General features: G+C 40.8%; 1 protein-coding gene across 1 annotated transcript in view; it reads left to right on the plus strand.

Annotated features, from left to right (window-relative positions):
• LARS2 (leucyl-tRNA synthetase 2, mitochondrial) overlaps positions 1–24293 on the plus strand; it is a 172685-nt gene that overhangs the window by 104276 nt on the left and 44116 nt on the right. Inside the window, exons 10-14 of the mRNA XM_063113936.1 lie at positions 8966–9067; positions 11561–11676; positions 14521–14804; positions 18402–18500; positions 21403–21540. Coding sequence (XP_062970006.1) covers positions 8966–9067; positions 11561–11676; positions 14521–14804; positions 18402–18500; positions 21403–21540 — 739 coding nt within the window. The remainder of the gene's footprint in view (positions 1–8965; positions 9068–11560; positions 11677–14520; positions 14805–18401; positions 18501–21402; positions 21541–24293) is intronic.

A 24293-nucleotide genomic window follows, 5' to 3' on the forward strand; every position in this document is an offset into this window, starting at 1 on the left:
TGAGAGGTGTGTTCAGGTCCCCCAATATTATCGTGAGTGGGTGCTTCTTCTGTCACTCTGGAATAAGCTTTCTGGAGAGAGACATCCTCTTCTTTTCCTTGGTCTCTGCTGGTGACTCTCCTTGTGTTGATGCACTCCAGTGACTGGTGGACCATCTGCATGGTGGTTGTGGCATCTAGCCGCTTTTGCGGCAGCCATGGTTATTGTGGTGGCTGTGGTGTGCCACCCACATGAAGGTGATGTTTTTGGCATGTTCCTTACCTAGTTGGTGGTGATGATGGTGGTGTGCCTGGTTGTGGGAGGGGGTTCAGTCACCAGCTCCATTCCTCAGGACCTTAGGACCTCAGGTGGGCCCTGTGGCGCTGGCAGTGTGCCTGGTTGTGGGCAGAGGGTCCAGTCACTGGTTCCGTACCTCACGACCCCAGGTGGGCCCCATGGCACTGGCAGTGTGCCTGGTTGTCCCCCATCTGGCTTGGTAGCCCAGGAGACATCTGGTCCTTCTAGGTGTTATAGGTGTTCTTTGGTGAAATGAGACCTTTACCAGTTAATATAAACTTTTTCTGTTATGGGTACTCTGTTTTTTCTTTCAGTTCTGTGCTGGATTATTTGCTGTTCCCACCACTTAAACTCTGTACTGGAACTAATTTGTCATCCTTTGCTTACTTCTAAAGTGGGGGAACTTCTTGTGGGGACCAGGACTTGAGCTGTGTCATTGAGCCAAATTGCTGCTTTGCTGTTGATTCCCTGAGGGAGGCTTTTTGTGCAGCTCAGGTTTTAATGGTTGACGTTATGGGTTTAGTGAAATCCAGTGCACCTGGGTTGTGTAGAAACACTGGTCTGGGCCTGAGTCTTTTCATCAAACTGCATCCCATGCAATTCTATGTTCCTGACCAGTCTCCTCTGAGTGGTCCTATGCTGATTGGGGGACAGATCAGCTGTCCTTGCTGTGCCCCAGTGTTCTCCCAGTAGATGCGTATCCCCCACCTCCTGTGCTGCAAACACTTCCCTTGTGATGGACTGTGCTGGTTCTTTGTGGTGAGTCACCGGCCTCTGAGTGGCTCCTTGCTCTTATGTGGGTCCATGGGGACCCTATTAGTGATCTTGCTGGCCTGGGGGCCACCAAAGCCCTCTTCTCCCCTGCTGCCTCCAAGCAACTTCATCTGAAGGGCTCAGCTGTGGTTTCTGCTGGCTCCTGCTGTGTGTGCTCAGAAGCTCCAGCCTGGAAGTGGCTGGGGCTCGAAACTGTCAGAGTGGGTTTTTCTTTCTCTCCTTGTGGCTTCTCCTGCCTTCATGCACTCTGTAGGTCTCTTCTCCTCTTCCCCTGAGCTCTAGTGGCCCCAGCTTGGCTGTCATTGCTTTTTAATAGTTGTAAATTAGTTGATTTGTGGGAGAGAGTGATGCTGGGGACTGTCTATTCTGCCATCTTGACTGGAACTCCCTAAAGTTCTTTTCTGATAGGAATAGAATCTTCTCCTTAATTTATAATTCCACCATCAAATAAAACTTTGCTGACAGAAACTAGAGGGAAGCCAGTGAGAATGAGAGAAAACATTTCCAACAACTTAATTTTATTATTTTAAAGAATTCATATGGTCATGTGAGCAGATGAACAGAGTCTTGCTCAGTACAGGTTTTTAACAGATCTGCTTTGTGAATGGATCGAACTGACCTGGAATTGTCATATCAAGTTGTAATTGACCCATGAAGATTTGGGGAGTGCTTTTGCACTAGTTGAGATTCTGTGGATGCAAGCAACAGAATCCATTCTGGCTAACCCAGAGGAAAGGGTAACATATTGCAAGGCTGTGGGAAGCCCATCTGGAAGAGGACTTGGACAGCAGCCGGGGGGAGGGGGTTGGCAGCAGGAACTAACAGACAGTCACGTGAGTGCCACTGCCAAGAGTAAATCTGCTTTAACCCTGCCTTCAGTGATTGGAGCACTGGTTCAAGATTGTAGTCTCAGGGAAAGGTGTCTGATTGGTGTAACTGGGGCCCCTGGCCTTTTTCTTGGCCAAGGTGAGGCCAGACATCTTCCTAGATAGACCACCAAGACTGTAACCAATGAAGGAGAGGTAGCTTTCCAAAACAAACTCAGGGGCTCTAACCAGAATAAGGGGATATGGAAACTGAGCAGGCAAAAGGAAGTCCATTGTCAATCAGAAATAGGTCTCTGGAGTAGTTTTTTTATTTCTATAAAAATCTCATCCCTATTCTCTTTCATATGCTATACACTTCAACCCAAAGTACACAATCTGAATTATTGGAGTTTAAAATGATAAGTATTATTTGACTAAAAATGTCTTGGAAGGTGATATAAAGTTGCCAGTTTTGAAATAACCAGGATGAAACATTTCCTGATAATCAGGTTGGAGAGATAGACACTGTCATCACAACTTCCCTCTGCTTAAGATTTCTAATTGTTTACTTAGAAAGTTAAAGCCAGCATTCGAATCAACGAGCACTTCCAAAGAGCCTGCTGGGTGCTAAGCACTCTTGGGGAGGCCTAGACAGCTATTCACAGTGCTCATTGTGGGTGCTTCTGGGGGTGGGAACAGAGGACAGCCAGGTGCATGCGTCACTCACTCAGCACAAGGCAGGTATCATCACTTGGTTTCACTTCTTTTTTTGTTACACATTAAAATAGAGAAGACTCTTTTGAATTAAAATTTCAGTGTGTGCTTATAAAGCCCAAGGTAGCTGTCTCTCTGAACTTTATTTTCTCTACTTACTCAAAAGAAAAACTGGATCCTTTTCAATTATTTCGCTTAAAGAGAAAATTCAGTTTTTACTGTCATGAACAATTTGAGATTCCTTGAGGGCTATGATAGTTGAATAATATCTGAAATTGAAAAACTAAAAAATGTAAATGTCTATAGTTCACCTTTTTTCTTATGGTTAACTTGAGGACACAAATTAAAATGAGGTAATATTACTAGGTGATTAAAGAGCTAATAAATTATAAAAGATGTAGTTCCTGTATGGAGGTTCCTCAAACAATTTCAGGTAGATCTACCATACGACCCAGCTATCCCACTGCTGGGAATATACCCAGAGGAATGGAAATCATCAAGTCGAAGGTATACCTGTTGTCCAATGTTCATTGCAGCATTCTTTACAGTAGCCAAGAGTTGGAACCAGCCCAAATGTCCATCATCAGATGAGTGGATACGGAAAATGTGGTATATCTACACGATGGAATACTACTCAGCTATAAAAAAGAATGAAATACTGCCATTTGCAACGGCAGGGATGGACCTAGAGAGAATTATATTAAGTGAAACAAGTCAGGCACAGAGAGAGAAATATCACATGTTCTCACTTATTGGTGGGAGCTAAAAATAAATAAATAAATTCACACACACACACACACAAAAAAAAAACCGGGGGGGGGGGGTGAAAAAGACATAACAATTGCTATTCTTTGAAGTTGATAGGACAAGCAAACAGAAAGGACATTGTTGGGAGGGAAGGGGAAGAGAGAGGAGGGAGGGAGGTTTCGGTAATGGGCCACAATAATCAACCACATTATATTGACAAAATAAAATATTTAAAAAAAATTTTTTTTAATGTTTTTAAATGTTAAATTTTTTAAAAAGAGATGGAGATCCTGAGGTGAAAGACACTGTATAAATTCAAAATATTTCATACTTAAGAAGTTGAAAAATTATTTCAGTCCAAATAAACAGCAGTGTTTTTATGACCACTTAGGTATCGGCACAGCTGACATGGCCTGGTCATTTCATTTTGGCAAATTTAGTGCCAAGTGTAATGTTCCGTTTGGAATGGCATTAGCTACTTTCTCCCCTCTTTTTAATAATCTCTGAAATAATTTCAAATGGAACATTACATTTGGCACTAGATTCTTCCAAATCTAATTTTCAGAGTGGAAATATTATTTTTGCAGATGTCAATTTATTTAGAATCCCTAGATTCATTTGCAGTCAAGTCCCTGGATTTTGACATGTGACATTATAGTCATGTAAGGCCAGTATGGTGCATTGAGTGTGATACAATTTTCCCAAAAGGTGAGTTAAAATTACCCAAGAATGTGGATTTATGCCTCCTCTGGCTTTTGGGGTTACATTTTAAACCTGAATGTTGTACCACTGTTGTCATTTACTATTGCCAACTGGCTCGTTTTTCCTTGACTGTCAGGATTTTAGGGTGACTAGTGTTAAAGCAGTGACCACTGAGGCTCATGGCAGCACACAATTGTGACTGAATCAATCATTTGCAAGTATCATTTGCAGGACTTTAAATTCTCAAACATAAATTCCTGCTGTTGCTAAGTTGATTTCTACATATCAGCTCCTGATTTGGCACCAGATGACCAAGGTTCTGGTTCCAGATCCATCTGTATGACTTAAGGAAAGTCACATGTCTTTTGTATTTAGCCTTGCTCAGCAGAGCAAGCAGTGGGGCTGTCAGGTAAGGGGGTCTTGGGGTGTCATGAGCAGAGAAGGAGCGCTGAAGGGCTCTGAGGAAAGAGTGACACACAGGGCCAAGGTGATGCTCAAAGGTAGGGTGAAGTCAGACGAACCAGCTTATCCCCTTAGTTATGGGAAGAGCTGAGGACCTGAGAACAGCGGGAGTCATAGTGAAGAGGAGGGAGAAACTCTAGAGGTACCTGGAAGGCAGCAAGGACTGCGGATTCTTCGATGATTTCATGATTTCTGGCCTAGCCTGCTGAGTTGCTGAGGTTATTGACTAAATGTCCTGCTTTTTGCTTAGCAACCTATAATTTGGCACAGATTCCTTTAAGAGAGAGAGAAAAAAGTAAGGTGCTTCCCTAGAGTTCTTGAGATTTAGTTTATTTCCATAATCATTGATGTTGCCTCCTTTTCTCAACTGACCAACTCTTGTCTTAAGTCAAATTATGTAAGCTCTGACTTGGTAGGAACTAGAAACCATAAAAACCATCAATAAGGAAATGTTATCAGAGTTCTAGAAGCTTTTCTGTCTTTTTCTGGAGTCTGTTCTTGCATTTCTAATATTAAAATATTCAAACCCTGAGGCTTTGGAACCACACTTTCAGCTCTGAGTCACCAGCAGTCTACACAATGCATTTTTTGCCAAAAGGGTTAAATGAGGTCTCTGTAAAGGGTAACTTAGAATCCTGTTGTTATTGACACATTAGAGACACATTAGAGCACAAGAGCCTCTCTGGAAGCCACAGAACATTAAATAATTAATTGCTCACTATTGTTTTGTTTCCACAGTATCAGCATGGGGGCGGGACAACGGGGTGAGGAGCAGATCCACAATCCTGGGGTGATACTTTGGATTTTAACTGAACTATTTCTAGTAGTATTTTTTCAGCACATGTTTAATAGATGTTATATGGAGGGGAAAGCTTCTGGGTTCAAAAAAGCTGGAATAAACAAAAATAAACAGGTTTCCTTGCTCTGGACTTCTCAGAGTCTTTTCTGTGCTGACGTGAGCCGCGTCTGTCTAGGAGAGGAAGTCATATGCAACAGTTGTCACACTCACTCAACCACAGAACCCTGTTTCCGCAGAATGTCCCTGAGAACTAGTTGCATGGAGCACTGCTTTGGGGAACAGAGGACATGAGAAACCTGCCTTCTCTGCAGTGGGTGGAGAGCTGAGGGCACCTTTGTGTCCGGAATGTTTCCTTTGTGATCACTAAAGTGTTTAGCGCTCATCTAACCTCTGTGTGAAATGCTTCAGTACTTCTGATTTCTCTGTCATTTCCTTGGATTCCTATATCACATCACCACAGAAATTACAAGTGTGGAGAGCACTAGACCTGGTCAGGACCTTCAGATTCTAGTTTCGTTCTCCCTGAGAAATAGATTTTGACCAGGTACATACAGCAAGCAAGTTGCATTCATTGCAAATCTGCAAATATTTATTTTCCTAATTGAAAAACTGGCATAATAGGACTTTTATGTAGAATTTTTAAAGAATCCAGCCCTTTAATGCAGTACTGTACATTTTTTTCATATTACTTTCTCTTGTAACTACTTTATTGAGATGTAATTCACATACCATACAATTCGCCCATTTAAAGTGTACAATTCAGTAGATTTTAGTATGTTCACAGAGTTGTACAACCATCACCACAGTCAGTTCTAGAACATTTTTATCATCCCCCACAAAAATCCCAGACTCTCTAGCAGTAACCCCCATCGCTTCCTTCCTGCCTAATTCTCAACTCTAGGAAACCACTAATCTACTTCTGTCTCCATAGGTTTGCCTATTCTGGATATTTCATGTAAATGGAATCATACAATATTTGTCCTTTTGTGTCTGGCTTCTTTCATCTGATATGTTGTCAAAGTTCATCTGTGTTGTAGCATGTAACAGTACTTCATTCCTTTTTATTTCCAAATAATACTCCATTGTATAGATATAACACATTTTATTTATTCATTAGTTGATAGACATTTGGGTCATTTCCGCTTTTTTACTATTATGAATAATGCTGCTGTGAACCTTTATACAGATTTCTGTATGGATATATGTTTTCTTTCCTTGAGTAGAACTTCTGGGCCATATAGTAACTGTTTAACGATTTGAGGCTGCCAAACTATTTTCCAAAGCGGCTTCTCCATTTCACATTTCTACCAGCAGTTCATGAGAGTTCTAATTTTCCACATTCTTGGCAATATCTCATTGCCAAGTGACACCTCATTGTGGTTTTGACTTGTGTTTCCCTGATGGCTAATGATGTTGAGCATCTTTTCCTGTGCTTATTAGACACTTATATATCTTCACTGAAGAAATATCTGTTTAGGTCCTTTGATCATTTTTTAATTATGCTGCCTTTTTATTATTTTAATAGTTCTTTATATAGACTAGATACTAGTTCCTTATCAAATATATGATTTACAAAAATGGTCTCCAGTTCTGGGAGCTGTCTTTTTACCTCCTTGATGTTGGTGCCCTTTGAAGCACAAAAGTTTTTCATTTTGATGAAGTTCAATTTATCTTTTTTTTTATTGCTGTTGCTTTTGCCTTTGGTGTTTTATCTGTGTTTTCTAAGATGCTCTACACTTCATCTGAATTTCAGTAGTAAGAAGTGTAGGAAGAAAGGCATGTTCCTTCCCTTTGATGGCATGACCTGGCAGTTGCTTCTGCACATACCCCATGGCCACACCCCATAGCTACAAGGGAGGCTGAACAGTGCTGCCATTAGCTATGCAGCTATCTGTCCAACTGAATATTCTGTTGCTGAATCAGAAGAGGAAGCAGTACAGGGATCAACTGGTAGTCTGTTCCACAAGCTGTTTCTCTGACATAGACCTTCAGGTCTATGTAATATGCTTGTACTGCTGTCTCTCGAGTCACCAATTCTAGACATTACCTATTGACTTTCACTCTTACTACACCATTCCTCACCTTCCAGCCTCCTAATAACATTATATCATAATTGCAGAATTCGCAAATATATATCTCTTCTTTGAGAATGGACAATATGGGATCAAAAATTTGGGTCTTCACTTTGAAAAGTAAATCTACTCTCTGCCAGCTGGGGCAGCAGGTGTCTCCCAGCTGGTGTATCTGTACAGTGGATGCTGGCTGAACTTCAACCTTGGAGACCTGTCTGGGTTTCATTTCATTCTGTCTCCACTGCACCCCATCCTTTGCTTTCTGACACTCACAGTGAAAGATGATAAGAGCTGGCCTAGATGCCTACAGAGCCTGTCTTTACCCCTTTGAAATATAAATCCTAATTCCTATTCTTATTTTAATTTTGGGATTTGTAAAATATATTTTAGATAATTACATGAAGTCATAAAACATGGTAAGTGTTGTATATAGCAAGAGTTCGTAACTTATAACTGTTGTTGATTGCTTATGTTGTAAATAAATTCAAGTGAACTTACTACTGGTTTGTTTATGAACTCTCATCTCTTCTTCCTTTGGGACTTTGTTTAGGTCTTATATTTCCAACCCTACATATATTCAGTGAAAATATTATGTGCATGTATGGCTTGTCTCCCTGCTTGCAGTAGTTGTAATAAACTTCATTTAAGATGACACAATGTTCAGATAAATCCATATTGTTTTATTATGACCACATAAATGTCATTCACAACTGAGCCAAGTATGCCATGATTATGTTTTCCTTTTTATATATCTTTTTGCTTTTCCAGAAGTTCATAATTTCCTCACTTTTTTTCATTTGCTTTGTGTTCCTTGAATTTCTGATTAATTCTTCCCAACACTCCCCACAGCTCTTTGAAACTCCTCTCAATACAATTTTCTACATATTCCAACCTGCCAGATAATCTGTCAGTTTCCTTATTTTCCTGAAGATGCTTCCTAGTGTCCTGCTCAGATCTGACCTGGTCACTCTCCAGGCCTCTGCTGCACATCCGTCCTCCTAGAACTTCCCTCTGTCTTTGTTCTGTGAATGTCTTTACCCTTTTCTTTGTCAGATCCCCTGTTTCCTGGATCCCATGTCTGTCTGTTTCTTGATTTACCCCTTCATTTTGCTGGAACATATCCTCTAGTATCTTCTAAGGAAAAGGTACATGGGAGGGAAACATTTTGCTTATGGTGTCTGGAAATCTTTCTGCTCAGACTTTTTCTGCTCCCCATCTGTTTCCATCGTTAAGTGTTATGGCTTGGAATTTCAGATGTCTCCTAGTTTCACTACAGATAGATTTTGTGTTTCCCATTCTTTTGTAGATTCGAGGTATTTTTTCAAAAGGGAAAGGCGGCAATGGGCATGTCTTTACTCCACATCTGGAAAGCAAATGCTCTTTTCACTTCTTTGCTTATGAGCATGGATGAACATTTCTCATGTGCTTGTTTAATCTGTTGATTTTCCACTGGTGTGAATTATCTATTAATACTCTCAAAGGATGGATTCTTTAACAATTAGCACAGAACACAGACAGTCTAGTGCTTATCTGTCTCCCTTGCCTCCTCTGGGATTCAGATGGTGTTGGTGCCTCAGTCACTGGCATCCATGAATATTTTCTCTCATTTTCAGATTGCCTCACCCCCGTGATGGCTGTGAACATGCTCACTCAGCAGGAGGTCCCTGTCGTTATTGTGGCCAAAGCCTTTGAAGGCTCTTTGGATTCAAAAATAGGTAAGCAGCTGTTAAAATATAATCACGGTAATATATTTTTCAGGTTTAAAATCCAAATACTTGCCAGTTGCTGCCAACTGAAAGAGCTGACTATTGATTCCATGGTCTGTTTTGCCCACTTGTGAAGATGAATACCCATCATTTAATCATCCCTTATTTAAGAACTACATTTTGAAAACATCCTAAGTATATTGCATCTTTCTGGTTGCTATTGGGAATAATAAAAAATGTCTGGCCCATGAATCTTGCTGGGAAGTTGGTTGGTGAGACTTGTACATATGATGTAGGAACAATACAATTAAGATGAAAATCCAATTTCAAAACTCATAGAACCATCAGCAACTGCTGATGATCGAGGTGGGCTGGGTTTTTGGTGAAGGCTTTGCAGAGGAGGTGAACTTTAGGTATTTGAGAAAAGGATTGTGAAAAAGCAGTAAAATTGAAGGCATATTTAGAACTGTAAACTGGTTATCCTTGGCAGCCTTACTGATTCATGAGCATTCTAAACTCTCGTCATGTAACAGGAAGTCTGAGAATGAACAAAGGTCTGAGAACCTAAACAACCCTGTCCAAATCTCCTTTCTTAGAAGACAGACCTATGCATCTCTTCATCAACATTCCTACTGTGGATTCCAGCCAGTCTCCAAAAAGAGACTGAGAAAGTTGTGTGCACGCTATTTCCTAGCACACAGAAGAAGTTAAAATCGTATTTTTCTTCATAATGCTTAGATCAGCTTTTTGATGAAGGGGTTTGAAGAAACATCAAAGCAAAAAGCTGATATTAAGCCATTCAAGTCATTCTCCTCTGACCATTTAAACCTAGAGGTGTATTGTCTAAAGAAATAATTCCTTCCCATTATTTTTTTGCATTTTATAATTAGTAAAATTTATTACTACAGCCAGCTGGGACAAACAATTAAGGAAGCTCTTAGTGATGTGGATTTTGGGGGGTTTGTTTATTTGTTTGTTCGGTTTCAAGTCAAATCACTGAAACATTATCAGGAGTTCAGAAGTAAAAAAAATCAAATTTTTAGGTGTGCATGAAAAATTGTTTTTCTGTTATCACTGTTTCCCACAGTTGCATAATTAGCATTTTCTAAATTATTGCTTCTTGCCCTCCAAAAAGAACAGAAGCAGAAATAAAGTGGTTTTTTGCCATTCCACCTGCATTGTTACAAATAGTTCACATTCTGCTGAGTTTCACATAACCAACACCATGGCCCAGAGCATTCTTTATATGGCCAAATAAATTTTGTGGTCACAGTGTCTCCTTTCGAACATTACTCCTAGTTTCTCCAAACCATATGCTTTGGAATGTAGTAAATGACTGTTTTCCCTTCTTGACCATGAACATCTTTTGGTAATATATATTGCTTGCCATTTGTCCTTGCCCTTCATGTCCACTCAACATTTATTCACTTCCTTAGATACTTTTTTGTCAATAATCTCAGCAAGAATGCTCTAGAACTTTCCATCATATCACAGAGCTTTCCATCATACCGAAGAGCTTTAGAACATGTCTCCCAAACATTAATCTACCCTTTCAGGGCAACATTCAGAGAGGTCACTGAGATCTGACTTAAGCATTGTGTGTCTCACTCTTAGTTTTATATCTCTGTTTCCACATGGTGCATTGTAATACAAGCATGGCAGCAGTTTTGACAGACAACCCTATAGCGAGTGTTCTCAACCAGGGGCAGTTTTGCCACCAGGAAATATTTGGCAATTTTGGAGGCATTTTTGTTTGTCATAACTCTGGGAGTGCTACCTGGTAAGGGCTGGGGATGCTGTTCGATGTTCTGCAATGCACAGGACAGCCCCTGCAACAGAGTCCATACTGTCAGAGGTACCAAGGTTGAGAAACTCTGTCCTTACAGAACTAGCAACTGAAAAAAACCTGTTTTTATAAATAGATGAAGCTGAAACAACAAGCCTTGGCCCCTGTGGATGAGGGATTTACTTATGCTCAGCTCCATCTCCTTAAGAAGATATGTGTGTTGAAGAATAAATGTCTACTCAGAATGCACTTTTTTTGCCTTCAGGAACAAAACAGTGCCAGGCTTCAGCTTACTGAGTGGGTTTTCTAGGGTGCTAGGAAATGCTGGAGAAGTCAGCCCTGCTTCTCAAGAGAAAGCCACTGTCACTGAGGGAATTCAAAGAGGCCTCTCCATATTCTTGTGATTTACTGTTTGAACAGCAAAAAGCACTCAAGATTGTGTATTTTAGGATTACAGCTACTTAAAAAAAGAAACTAAGCAAAGGAAAAATGCTTAAAAGAAATAATACGTGTATAGTAATCTGGCTGTGTTTGGGTGGTGGGTTTCTCGAAGGCTGTGTTCCATCTTCTCAATGAATGTGATGTGGTTTTATAACTTCTATAACTAAGAGGGATGTCTCCCTTAAGATGCTAAAGCTGAGTGTCAGTGCTGTCAGTTATTTTGTGATTTGGTCACTTGCGAAGGAGGTGTTTTGTGTTTCTTCCCCTCTGAACAGGAATTCCCAGCACCAGCTCAGAGGATGCCATCTTAGCCCAAACCCTGGGCCTGTCCTACTCTGAGGTCATTGAAACTTTGCCGGATGGCACAGAGAGACTGAGCAGCTCTGCTGAGGTTGGTGCCCCATGACATAGGCCTGAGAACTTACTTTTAAAATCATGACCTTGATATGAGCTTGATGGGACACTTTCCTTCAGATGCAAATCACAACCTGCCCTTCACCCATCCCAACACCTAACAACAGTCTTGCAGCCTCATTTCTTCATCTGTGAAAACTAAATAATATTCTTCTTTAAGATCTAGAAGTTTATCAACTCTAATTTGAATCCATTGCTAGAATACTATGGTGTTGAAGTAACTAAACTTTATTTGGGGAATCTTCTGCTTGAGAAAAATTATTTTTGCCAAGGTATCTCTGGTTCCTTGAGAGAGGTGACTGAAATTGACTGTTCTTCCTAGAGAAGGTTTCTCTTCTCTCCACATTACTGACTTTATTTCCACCTAAAGTTTAACTCATTTATAGAAATGAACAGAGAATTTCTGAGTCATGTTTATTTGGTCAATGTAATCCCTTGCTAGCATGAAACAGTAGCACTTGAAGATGGTGTGTCTGGTAGGATTTGAGTCCAGTCCTCTTTGTTGAAGTAAACCAGAAGGTATGGTGGAAGAGATAGGGTGAAGGATGGCACAGAGATGTGGGAAGTGGCTTAGAGCAGTGATTCTCAACCTTGGGCACACATCAGAATCACCTGGTGGCCTTGTTAAACCAGATTGCCTGGCTCCCACCCTAGAGTTTCTGATTCAGTAGTTCTGGGTGGGACCCCAAAATTTCATTTCTAGCAAGTTTTCAGGTGCTGCTGATACTGCTGCTGATCCAGAGATCACATTTTGAGAATCACCAGCTTAGAACCTTGCTGCTCAAAGTCTGATCCAGACGAGCAGCATTGGCATCGCTTATTAGAAATGTGGAATCTCAGACCCCACCCTAGTCTAATAAGATCCATGTGTGATTTGTATGCATTTTAAAGTTTGAAAGTACTGACTTAGAGCACTTTCTTAAACTTGGGTGCACATTAGAAATACCTGGAAAGTTTTTTTTAAATACTGATGCTTGAGTCCCACCCCAGATATTCTGATTTAATGGTTATTGGTGGTGAGGGCATAGATCAGACTTCAAGAGTGTTCAGATCTACCCAGGTGATTCTTATTCTCATGTGCAGCAGATTCTAGGAACTACAGGCTTAACATAGTGATTCCTCACCTGGCCATGTCTCTGAGTCACCTGGGAGGTGTTTACTGGCCCCATCTTAAGTGATCCTGATTCAATTAGACCTGAAGATCAAGGTTTTTCAGGTTTGGGACTACTTGACTATAGGATGTTTTATATATAACTACAGAATAAGGGATAATGGCCAGGTTTTTTCCCTTATAAGGGGTGACATTTTCTGACCTCATGTTTGTGTCTTTGCTTCATAAATTGCATCCCTAGACATGAATCATGCTTAAAGATGTTGAACCTTAAACCTTTTTTTAGACCTTGTTTGAGCAGGCTTCTTGGAGGTGGAGCAGAGCCAGGCCAATCTTGGTGTCTATAAGGGAGCCCCAGTTAACCCTCTGTAGGGCAAGAAAGAGGACACCATGGCCAAAATTAGGCTTCTGAAGAGCCCAGAGAAACACTTATTCCTTAATATAGGACTCTGAGCATTAATTATTCTCCCTGGCTTCTTTCAGATAGTTTCAGATGGTCTGTTCTGGCTCTAGGCTGAGTATCTAAGATAAAGGAATTCCTTCAACAAGTGGAAGGAGAATGGATATGAAAAGCTGCTTTCATCCAGGAGCTTCTAGAATGTAAAGACAGTGAAGAAGATAGAGACGGAGAAGATAGACTTTCAAGAGCACTTGTTACAATTTGCATCCTAACTATATGATCAAGGGAGTGCAGGACATAGAAAATGTCTTCCCAGAGTATAAGTGCTTCCTTGGTAGAGAGCTCTGTACTTCAGAAGACACTTCAGACCATTCATGAATAGGGCTACTTTTGGTAAACATAGCTGTATTTTCTTATTCTTTATGCCTCATGACTGGAAACTCCCTGAAGATATGGCAGATCATATTTATCTTTGTGCCCCTAATGCCTAGCACAAGCCCAGCACATAGTAGGGCATAGTATGCCTTCACTGACCCAGTTCCAGGGTATTGACGACCTGGGTTGTTAACAAGCCACACTGCCTCCATGCCTATCATTAGTTTGGCTCTCTGAAAAGCATCAGGTGAAAGAATTTCCCTTTTGTACTATTAATGTTCTGCCCTGCTGTCTATAAAATGGGAGCATTTAAATATAAAAAAAGTGGTCTGGTTCTTCAAGCTGAGGCTCCAAATTGTTCCCCTGCTTTCCTGAATTCCTTCTGCTGAAAGATAACATTGAAGTTTTCCTTTCTGGATATTTTCCCCCCCAACAAGGGAATAATCATTAAAAAATACATATCATGCAGTTCTTTACTGGCAGCCAAATGCTGATATTTGATTATCTCTATAGGTGTTGCAGCGCTTCAATGAATGATAAGGAGAGCCACAGAACCAGGGCCAACTTACCCATTAGACATAGTAGACATGGTGCCTAGGACCCACAATACTCTTAGAGACCCCCCAAAAATGTTTTAATTTCTTTTAAAATCGGGGAAAAAATGAACTTTTAGGGTCAAAAATTATGTTTATTTTTATATCAACCATAAAATGTAATTTGTAATATCTTAAGGAGGAAAGGACCCACAAAGGGCAAAAGCACCTAGGGCTCATGAAAGTCATAACACAGCCCTGCACAGAGCTGGTCCCATGGGAGAGCCACACCTAAGCACGGCAAGATGGGGTGGTAGCATGGGGGTGGTAGCTTGTCTTCTGCAGGGAGGAACAAGCTCGCTCTCTCTCTCTCTCTCTCCCCCCCTCCCCCTTCTCTCTCAGTTCACAGGTATGACCCGGCAGGATGCTTTTCTAGCCCTGACTCAGAAAGCCCAGGGGAAGAGAGTGGGCGGAGATGTGACAAGTGAGAAACTGAAAGACTGGCTGATCTCGCGGCAGCGGTACTGGGGCACACCAATCCCCATGGTCCACTGCCCAGCCTGTGGCCCTGTGCCTGTGCCTCTGGAGGACCTGCCCGTGACCTTGCCCAACATCACAGCTTTCACTGGCAAGGGAGGCTCCCCACTGGCCATGGTTTCGGAGTGGGTGAACTGCTCCTGCCCGAGGTAAGGAGCCACGTCCCCACAGTGGCGGTGACGGTGCCTGTGGCCCCAGCACCTTCTGGGGTTTCAGACAACCTCCTCTGGGTTTCAGACAACCTTCTCCGTCCTGGTGCTAACTCTGTTCCATGACTTCCAGTGGGCTGGAAAGAATAGCGTAGGTCTTTTGGGATCTTTGAGAGAAGGTCTGGAATCTGTGGTCCAGCCACTGTGATAGGCTCCCTCCCCTCTCTTCTGAGCTGTTGGAAGCAGTGGTGTCAATTCAGATCTGTGCCAGAAATATCTGATCCAACTGATGGGAAAGCTGCAGTTTTTCATCAGAGCTTTGTAAAAGATCACTATCTTCCATTTTATATTCCAAAGAGCTTCTTGGAGATGAGAGAAAATGTTTTCTCTTCTCTGCCTTATGGTTTTCCGATAGAGTGACTGTGATAACAGTGGTGATTTTATCACAAGTAGCAGAGTAGCAGCTAAGACAGTGAGTATGCTCAGGGGACTTCATTCTTTAATATGCTGAGATGCATCGTATTTCCTTTCTTCTCATTTTGGAAATGGGATTGTTTTTCTGTCAATTCACTATCACACCTCTAGTGTGATTTTTATGATGCCATATCAGCTGATTAAACAAATAAATAACAGATATCAAGCTCCATTATTTTCCTTCTTCCTTTTATTGAGAAGCTATTTTTCTTTGCCTTATATTTTTCTTTGCTTTATAGATCATGATGAAGATGTTTTAAGATAGTTTAGTCCTCTGTCAGTATAGAGCTTGGTTCTTAGGTTGGTAATGAGGTAGCCACATAGTACAGTTGAAAGTCTCAGGCTGGCAAGTCAGACAATAATAGATTCAAGACTTAGCTCTACCTCCTAACTAGCTGTCTGGCCTTGGGAAAGTCACTTAACCTCTCTGAGCTTCAATTCCCTTATCATAACCCCCTTGAAGTGCTATTCAGAAGACTAGAACTAACACAGATAATCCTGCACATGGCACCTAGCAGGGTTTCAGTAAATGGAAGCATGACCACCACCCTCCCAGGGACATGCCAGAAATCCTCCTAGGTCCTCAACCAGGTGGTTCTGAAATTTGAGAAGGAGCTTTTAGGAAGCCCTGGGCCATTTTAGGATAGAACTGTGGGCTCCAGGAGGAAAATAGCATACTGTCTTTCTTGATAAGCAGTGACTAAAGGCTTCCCTGCTAGAGACAGTGGCCTGCATACAGCACAGCAGCAGCAACCTTGTTGGTAGGGATAAGTTTTCCTGCCCTGGCTGCAGAATTCCTGGAGGATAGAGCCTAGACCTTGGTATTGGTCAACTCTTAATGAGCATCCAGGGCTGAGAGCCACTGAACCAGTGTGGCCAACCCAGACAGCACAGTGGTAACAGACCACAGGACTCAGAGTCCAACAGATATGGATTCCTAATTATTGAGCTCCAAGACAAGACCTTGGTGGGTTTCTCTACCTCTCTGAACCCTAGTTACTCATCTGCAAAATGGGGACATGAGTAGTATCTATCTCATAATCCCCAGGGTTACTGGAGATGAAATAATACCTGTGAAGTATTTGACTCAGTGCCTGCTCACCAGTACAATATTATTACTATTGGAGCTAAACACTGATAATGTTATCATCATCACCATCATCTGTCCTCTCACTTTCCAGGTAGCCTCTTCCTTACCATCCAGTTTTTAGTACCAGCAATAAAACATGTTAGTTTTCTCCAAGTCCAACAGGACCATTAAGAAGGAAACCAGCATTGCGTTTGTTGGCCAGATGTTATTCCTTCTATAAATCGATACCTGCATTTTCTTCTTCACTTGTACCAGTGCACACATCAGGCAAGGGAGAAAAAGTAACCTTTATCTTCTAATTATTTCCCAAAATAGTATCTGTGTTCTGGTTGATTGCTCTCTAAATAAAAAGACCTGGTTTTAATTTAGAGATGCACTGTTGGGATCAATTTCTTGTAGCAGCCCTGGGTGGTAGGAAACAGGATTCCCTGAGGACTCTCTCTGACAAGCTCCTACCCTTAGGAACCACCACTGTTCCCAATGGGCGGCCCCCTGACTAAAATGCCCCTAAGAGTCCCAGAGCCCTGCCAGATCTGGGGCTCCCACGCTCTCTGCTTAGCCAGTTCCATTTAATCAGCTGGCATGGGGGCAAGGGCAGGGTGTGGAGGGTTGGCTGTTTCCTTTGGTAATATTTGTAAAGCAAGTATAAACTGCTTCACAAGTGCAAGATGTAAATGTAGCCCTTCATTTATTTTTAAATTTAAAACAGACTCAAGCCCTTGCATGCTAACTTAGCAGAAGATTCATCAGTTTCCTCTTGGGACTCCTTATCCCCCCTTACCGAACTCTCCAAGAATCCCCAAGGACCTACACTATCCAAAATATAATATTTGAAGGGGTGATTGGCCCTGCTTCCATACCTCAGAAAGGAGGGCCTGGAGTCTGAGCTATGTGTTCCTGCTGTGGCTTCTAACTGCCACACAGGGTCTCTGTTGATTGCTGCCTCTGTCCATCAGACAGGGGTGCTGTACTGCCACTGATCCAGGCCTTGAGAAGTCTTCAAGGGGGCTAAGCCCTCTCCTGTGCTAGAGTTGACTAAGGGAACTCTCTCTTGAGTTCCTAGATGGTGTGGCTTTTGGCATCTGGTTCTTTCAGCCCCACAGGCCTGCAACTCTAATAATGTTCTTAAAAATTAGTGTAGCAATTGGGTCTTTGTGGGTCTTGGTCCTTCTGGGGCATCTCCATCTCTCAGATAGGGATTGCTTTTTCTTTTAAACCCTTCACACACCAAGGATGTCACTTCATTCTCTGCCTTGAACACTGGGGCTCTCTACCCCCTTCTGTAAGGAGCTTACCTATAGGCAGTGGTGTGGCAGTAAATGTGTCATAACCAGCTCTCTGGAGGGGGGTTCTGATTTGTAATGTTTGCCAGTTTCTGTGGTGTTCATACTCCCACCAGGGCTAATTTCAAGCTACCAACTTGAGGTCACTTGTCATGGAGTTGGGAAGAGAGGCTCACAACTGATTCTCACAGCTGGTGTGAGCTGACTGCAGCACGCCAATGCCTTTGGGGCTTCCAAGGTCATTTATCTTCCTCAGATTATCCTTGTGGATTTCTGCACCACTCGCCCCAGAGCAGAAAAAAAAAAACAAACCCAAGTTCATTTCCAGCACATCTCACTACATTTAGTTTTCAGCTTCTCTTCATGTGTTGATTTGTTTCATAAACATCATAGTCACTGGCTGAAGGCAACTTTGACATGCCTGAAATAGAAGTTAATGCACAAAAGAGACTCTTAATCCTGTCTTGTTCTTTTGGGTGGTTAGATTTCCTACCAGGTTAAATTCAGAGAAATAGAGAACAAGACTTTAAATTGTTGAAGACTGAAATTTTTTGTGTGTAAATTTCTTTAAAACATCATGTACTGTACAATTCTTAAAGAGAGCTGTCTCTGAATTGTCTTTTCATGATGGGGCATTTTTCTTATGATATTTTAAATTCATACTCATTGTCAGATCTTTTTCAAAAGCTAGTGGAAAATCGCATTAAAATTTTAAAAGAAGCCAATTGATGAACTTCATTTATCTCTTAGGTGTAAGGGAGCAGCCAAGAGAGAGACAGACACGATGGATACTTTTGTTGATTCTGCTTGGTACTACTTCCGATACACTGACCCTCAGAATCCTTACAGGTAAAGCCCCTGCCCAAGTCTTTGAGCATGGATCAGTTTGGGTCCTTCAAGAAGCAAACACCAAGACGGAATTAGATGTGCAAGATACTTATTGGGGGAATGCCTGTGCAGGATAAAAGGGAGAGGAGCAGGAGGAGGCAGGGAGAAACCTTAGACCATGATGCAGGTGTGACAGATGTGGGAAGAGGAGGGGAAGGAGGGGGAGCAGATGGAAGAGCCTCGGACTGCAGTGCTGCCGTGAGAAAGCCTCAACCAGGCCGGTGGGGAGCGCTGAGCAAAGCTTGTCCATTGCAGAGTGCCGGGTCAGCAGAAATGGCTCTGCTCTAGTCCCCTCCCTCTAGACTCCTGAGCAGCCTGGGGGAGCATGGGCTGGTGTGAACATAAGAGAGGACCCAAAAATGCAGCAGCCAAGAGCTGCTGCTGCTGCTTGTCACTGTGCTCCTCAAAACAGGCTCTCTTAAAGGGAATATGTTAAATTATTAAATTAGATTATCCACAACCAAGTAAATCCCAAGTACGAGGCAAATAAAACAACAGAATAAGGAAGGAAATGCTATTGTAACGTGCTCTTTGTGACAAACTGCGTTTATATAATTATAAAGATGTAATGTTATTTATTTAACTGAAAGTAATGGTGTAACTACACAGGGAGGTAGGAAGTGGAGAGTATGAGAGAACTAAGAAGTACAGTCAATGGATAATATCCCAAACTGATAAACCAATAAAGAGTATAAACGTATTTTTTAACAATTGCCAGGAGAAACAGCCAAAAGAATTAAAAGTAGCTAAGAGACAGGCCTTGGAAGAAGGGAAAAATTGGGGCTGGAGACCACTGTTTTTCATTATAAACCTTTCAGTACTATTCAAGTTTTCATCCATATTCATGTGATTCTTTGACAAAAAAAGAAGAAAAAAAATTAAGGGAAGGTGAACAGTAGGTAGCCAGTCAAAGAGAGAGAATAAGAGCTAAAGACAACTATCCTGAAGCCCAGGAAAAAATACAAGCACTGTGCTTAAAAGGACCTTGCCAGATTGCTCTAGTCCATGGTAAAAATGTTCTGGATCCCTGTTGTCTACATATAAAAATGCCCCGATTCTTCATTGGTGGTAAAATGATATATTTCTGGTGAGATGGGTGCTCTTGCCCTCCCCCTACATCCTGACCTGCGATGTTGCATTTCTGTAATTTGAGTTCATTTCAGAAATGAGTGGGATCCTGAGTAAACAGTACCCCGCAAAAGGCAGAAAGGATGCGAGGTCCTACCACAGCTGGGACCCACCTAGGTGGCCCTGTCTAACCCATGGAGGGGCTCCTTTTCTGGGCCTTCCTTCTGGAAGGGGCCATAGGTGCATTCCATTTAGTAATAGCTGGCTTGGAATGCCAGGGGAGCCGGGCTATTTGCCTTCACAGAAGAGCCTTCATACAGACGACAGAGGCAAAACCACAGTGACACCTCTGACTGTGCGAGCTGCACCCTGAGACCCGCACAGCCGCCGATCTGCAAAGACCGCAGAGCACTTCATTTCCCTCAGAGCATGCTGCTGTCCTACTCAGCGCCAGCTTGAGTTCTCACAGGATGCTGTCCTGGGTAGATCATAAATCCCAGCCATCACTACTTTCAACATTTCACTCTGTAATTTATCCCAAACCTGTTTTGGAGCTAAATACCGTCCTTCACTTCTCTTTCTTTTCTTTTGCCTGGATTAGCAGTTGAATTTCTTGAGGGAACCATTTTTCACAAAAGAAGAAAATGTTTTTTAATTTTACCAGAATTCTGGCATGGTCACTGGGGCGAAAAACCCAGGCAACATTGAGACACAGTATGTGATGCTTGGCCAGGCAGAAGCGACAAGCTCTAGCTCCCAGCCTCAGGGTTGGAGCCAGCCAAGTCCCTGCTGGGAAAAAAAGGTGCCTTGAGGTGTCGGGGAGAATTCACAAATATTTGAAACTGAGGAGTACAAAGCTTCCAAAGGCAAAGGGTTACTTGATAGACTGACCTCAAGTGAGGGTGCTACCTTGGGAATGGAAAGATCTGTCCCTGGCCAGCTCTGCCGCTTCCCCTAGTGGTCCCAAACAAAAAATAGAGAGAAGTAGAGTTTCCTTTTCTCTCCAGGACCCTGGAGTGTGAGGAAGCCTTTCTTTTAGTATCTTCGTTCATTAAAAAGTAGCTATTAGATAAGAGAGAATTATTGGGCTATTTTATGACAATTTACCCTAAATATTCTTTAGTGCATTCAGTGAGCCATATAGGCTCTTGCGAACTATCTATATTTTAAGGCTACTTTAAAAAATAAGACTAGATTTCTGTTTTAAAATGAACATTTAGTAGCTGCATGTTAATCTCCATTATAAATGCCACATTGCCCTCTGTTGGTGAGCACTTAAAAATCTCAATTATCTAATCATAGTAAAAAGTAAAATAAATCTAGATGTTCTAATATGCATTGTACTGAGATACCTTTTTTTGCTGGTATGTTTTCCTCTTCTTTTTTTTTTTTTCTAAAAAGATGACTGGTAAGGGGATCTTAACACTTGACTTGGTGGTGTCAGCACCATGCTCACCCTTTGAGCTGAGTGGCCATCCCTATATGGGATTCAAACCCATGGCCTTGGTGCTATCAGCACCACACTCTTTCCTCTTCATTTTATATGAAAATCGTATTTGTTAAAATGTCAATAATGTCTTTTTGTAACAGTTTTTTGTAAATTTCATAAATTAACACCAATTTGATTTCTTTCTCCTTTATTATATAAGCTTTTCTCTTTTTATATTTTAAAAAGCAAATCACTGTTTTTCCCTGACGTTATTCATTTCAATGCATATGCTTACAGTAGGTCTGTCTAATTTATGCAGTTGTGTTAAAGCAGGTTTTTTAACATGCTCATTTCACCTTCTTCCAGCCCTTTTAACAAAGCGTTGGCAGATTACTGGATGCCTGTGGATTTGTACATTGGAGGGAAAGAACATGCTGTCATGCACTTGTTCTATGCAAGATTCTTCAGCCATTTTTGCCATGATCAAAAAATGGTCAAACACAGGTGAGCATATACTACTTTACAAAAGAATTCAATTCCATGAACAACAACTTGAAGCAGGTGTTAGTTCTGAAGCAGAGTAAATATAGGTAGCAGAAGAATTCTGTTTTTCAGATGTGCTTCAGAGGTCATTGTCAGCCTTAACCATCTGAGGTACATTTATATTGCTCAGTCAGTTCTAGCATGTTATGATGTATGCTCACGTAGAATCCAGCCTTCAGTGCTTCTCCATTTGTTTTACTGAGTTAAGTAATTTGAGATCTTTACGTATGAGGCAGAGAGAAGTGGTCCATAATGTTATTTGGCTTTTTATAGCATCTCATGTGAGGTTATGCATATCATCTGGTCCCTCTATGTAATTTCTGTTTCTAAGCTTGCCTGAATCCTGCCTTGATATATATCACTCTGATAAATGTGGATAATGGATTAGAAGATGGAGAATCGTATTGTAAATCCATTGACAAATTCTTTTCCTGTTGGCCTGTAATCTGTTCCTCATAATGTTCAGAAAAATATGTGTGTGCTTTTCCCCATGAAATATATATATAAAAGATGTATTTAATGTATTGTACAATTTAAAGAATAAAATGAGAGTACGTGCCCCACTCAGTATAAAAAATAGAATATTACAGGCACCTAGAATACCGAGGGTGCCCCTCTCCAATCATATCACCTCTCTTCCTACACTCTCCACCGCTCCTCCAGCTAACACCTGTCCTTCATTTTGAATTACTCATTTTCTTGCTTTTCTTTATAAATTTATCACTTCTGTATATATTTTAAAACAATATATATTGTTATGTTTTCCTGAACTTTATGTAAATAGAATCATATTTCATGTATTCTGTCTTGCTTTCCTCAATCAAGATCTTTTGAGATTGAGCAGTGTTAGTATATGAAGTTATATTTCATTCCTGTTCCCCTGTTATGTGGTATTCCATTATATGGAATAGAATTTCTGGTACAGATGTCAGTTTATATATCCATACCATCATTAATAGTTATTGGACTGTTTTGCGCAGTTATGAACAAAATTGCCATGAGCATTCTTGCATATGGTTCCTGACATACATGTGTCAGCATTTCTTTAGGGTGTGTACCTAAGAGTAGAATCACTCAATTGTAGGGTATGCACATGTTCAATTCTTCTAGGGAACACCAACTGCTTTCCCATCACCCCACATCTTTATCAACACTTCATATTATCCAACTTTTTAAATTTTGCCAAACCGGTCGGTATATAACAGGTCACTTTGTGTGTTAAATTTGACACTGGAAATTTAGCATGTTTTTAATATGCTTATGGATCTCTGTTTCCTCTTCCATTTAATTCCTGTTTGTGTCCTTTGCCCTTATGTCCTCTGGGTTGTCATTTGTTGATTTGTAGGAGTTCTTTAAGTATTCTGGATACTAATCTTTTTTTCAGCTAAATTTATTGCAAGTATTTTTTCCTAGTTCTTGGCTTGTCTTATGTATATGGTTTCTTTTAATGCGATGAAATTTTTGATATATGTAATAAAACTTAATCTTTTCCTTTATGGCTATTGCTTTTAGTGTCTCAGTACCATTCATGGAACAGTCCACTCTTTTCCCCACTGATCTGTAGTGTCCTCTCCATCACAAATCACATCGTTGTATATGCCAGGGTCTATTTATAGGATCATTATTATTCTGTCCATTGGCATATTTGCTCTCTGCAGTGCTAGTTTACTGCCTTTGTTATTTTAATTTTACAAGTCTGATATCCAGTAAGGAAATCATCCTACTTTGTTCCTTTTCTTCACAAGAATCATGGCTATGATTGGACATTTGTTCTTCCATATAAATTTTAGATTCAACTTGTTAAATTCCCCAAAAGTTTCTATTGGGAGTTTAACTGAATGTCTTTTTTTTTTTCCAGGTAGGTCCATCTATTTCTTATTTGTCTGAAAATATATTTATTTCAAGCTCACTTTTTTAAACCTCACTTTTAAAAGATAGTCTTATTTACAATAGAATTGTAAGTTGACAGTTTTCTCTTGGGCCGTTTTTCTATCTTTCGCTGTTGCTGATTAGAATTCAGCAGGAGCAATGGGTCGGTTTGTCGTTCCTCTTTAGATGATCCATCTTTTCTCTGTTGCTCTTAAGGAATTTTTTTTTTTTTTTTTTTTTTTTCTTTGGTGTTTTAAAATTTATCTGCTCTACCTAGGTATGGATTTCTTTTTATTTATTCTGCCTGGGACTTTGGACTTCTTAAATCTTTAAGATGGTATCTCAAAAGTTGTTTGTTGCTGTCTTTAAGTATTATCATGCCCTCATCCCGTTCTCCCTATTTTCTTCTTTTGTAACTTGGATTAGATGTATTTAGACCACCTCAGTTTACGATCCACATTTCTTAGTTGTCCTTTCACAATATCTATATTTTTTTGTTTCCCCAGTCTGCATTCTGAGTGATTTCTTTATACCTATCTTCCAGTCTCTAATTGTGTCTCTGTATCTAATCTGCTGATTAATCCAACCTTTAAGTTTTTTATTTCAATTATTTTATTCTTCATTTCTAGATGGGTTTTTTAATCTTCTTTTTTGATGTTATAGTCTCTTCTTGATATATTTCAAACCTTGCTTTATTTTCTAAAGTATATTAACCATTTTATATTATCTGTTTTACAGCTGTATATCTAAAGTCATTTGATGTTTCTTCTGTTCTCACTCATGGTGCCTTGTTTCCTTGTTGTGCACGCGTCTGTGTGATTTTTAACTGTACGTTTATATTTGTT

The sequence above is a fragment of the Cynocephalus volans genome, chromosome 11 (genome assembly GCF_027409185.1).
Source record: "Cynocephalus volans isolate mCynVol1 chromosome 11, mCynVol1.pri, whole genome shotgun sequence".
Lineage (NCBI taxonomy): Eukaryota > Metazoa > Chordata > Mammalia > Dermoptera > Cynocephalidae > Cynocephalus > Cynocephalus volans.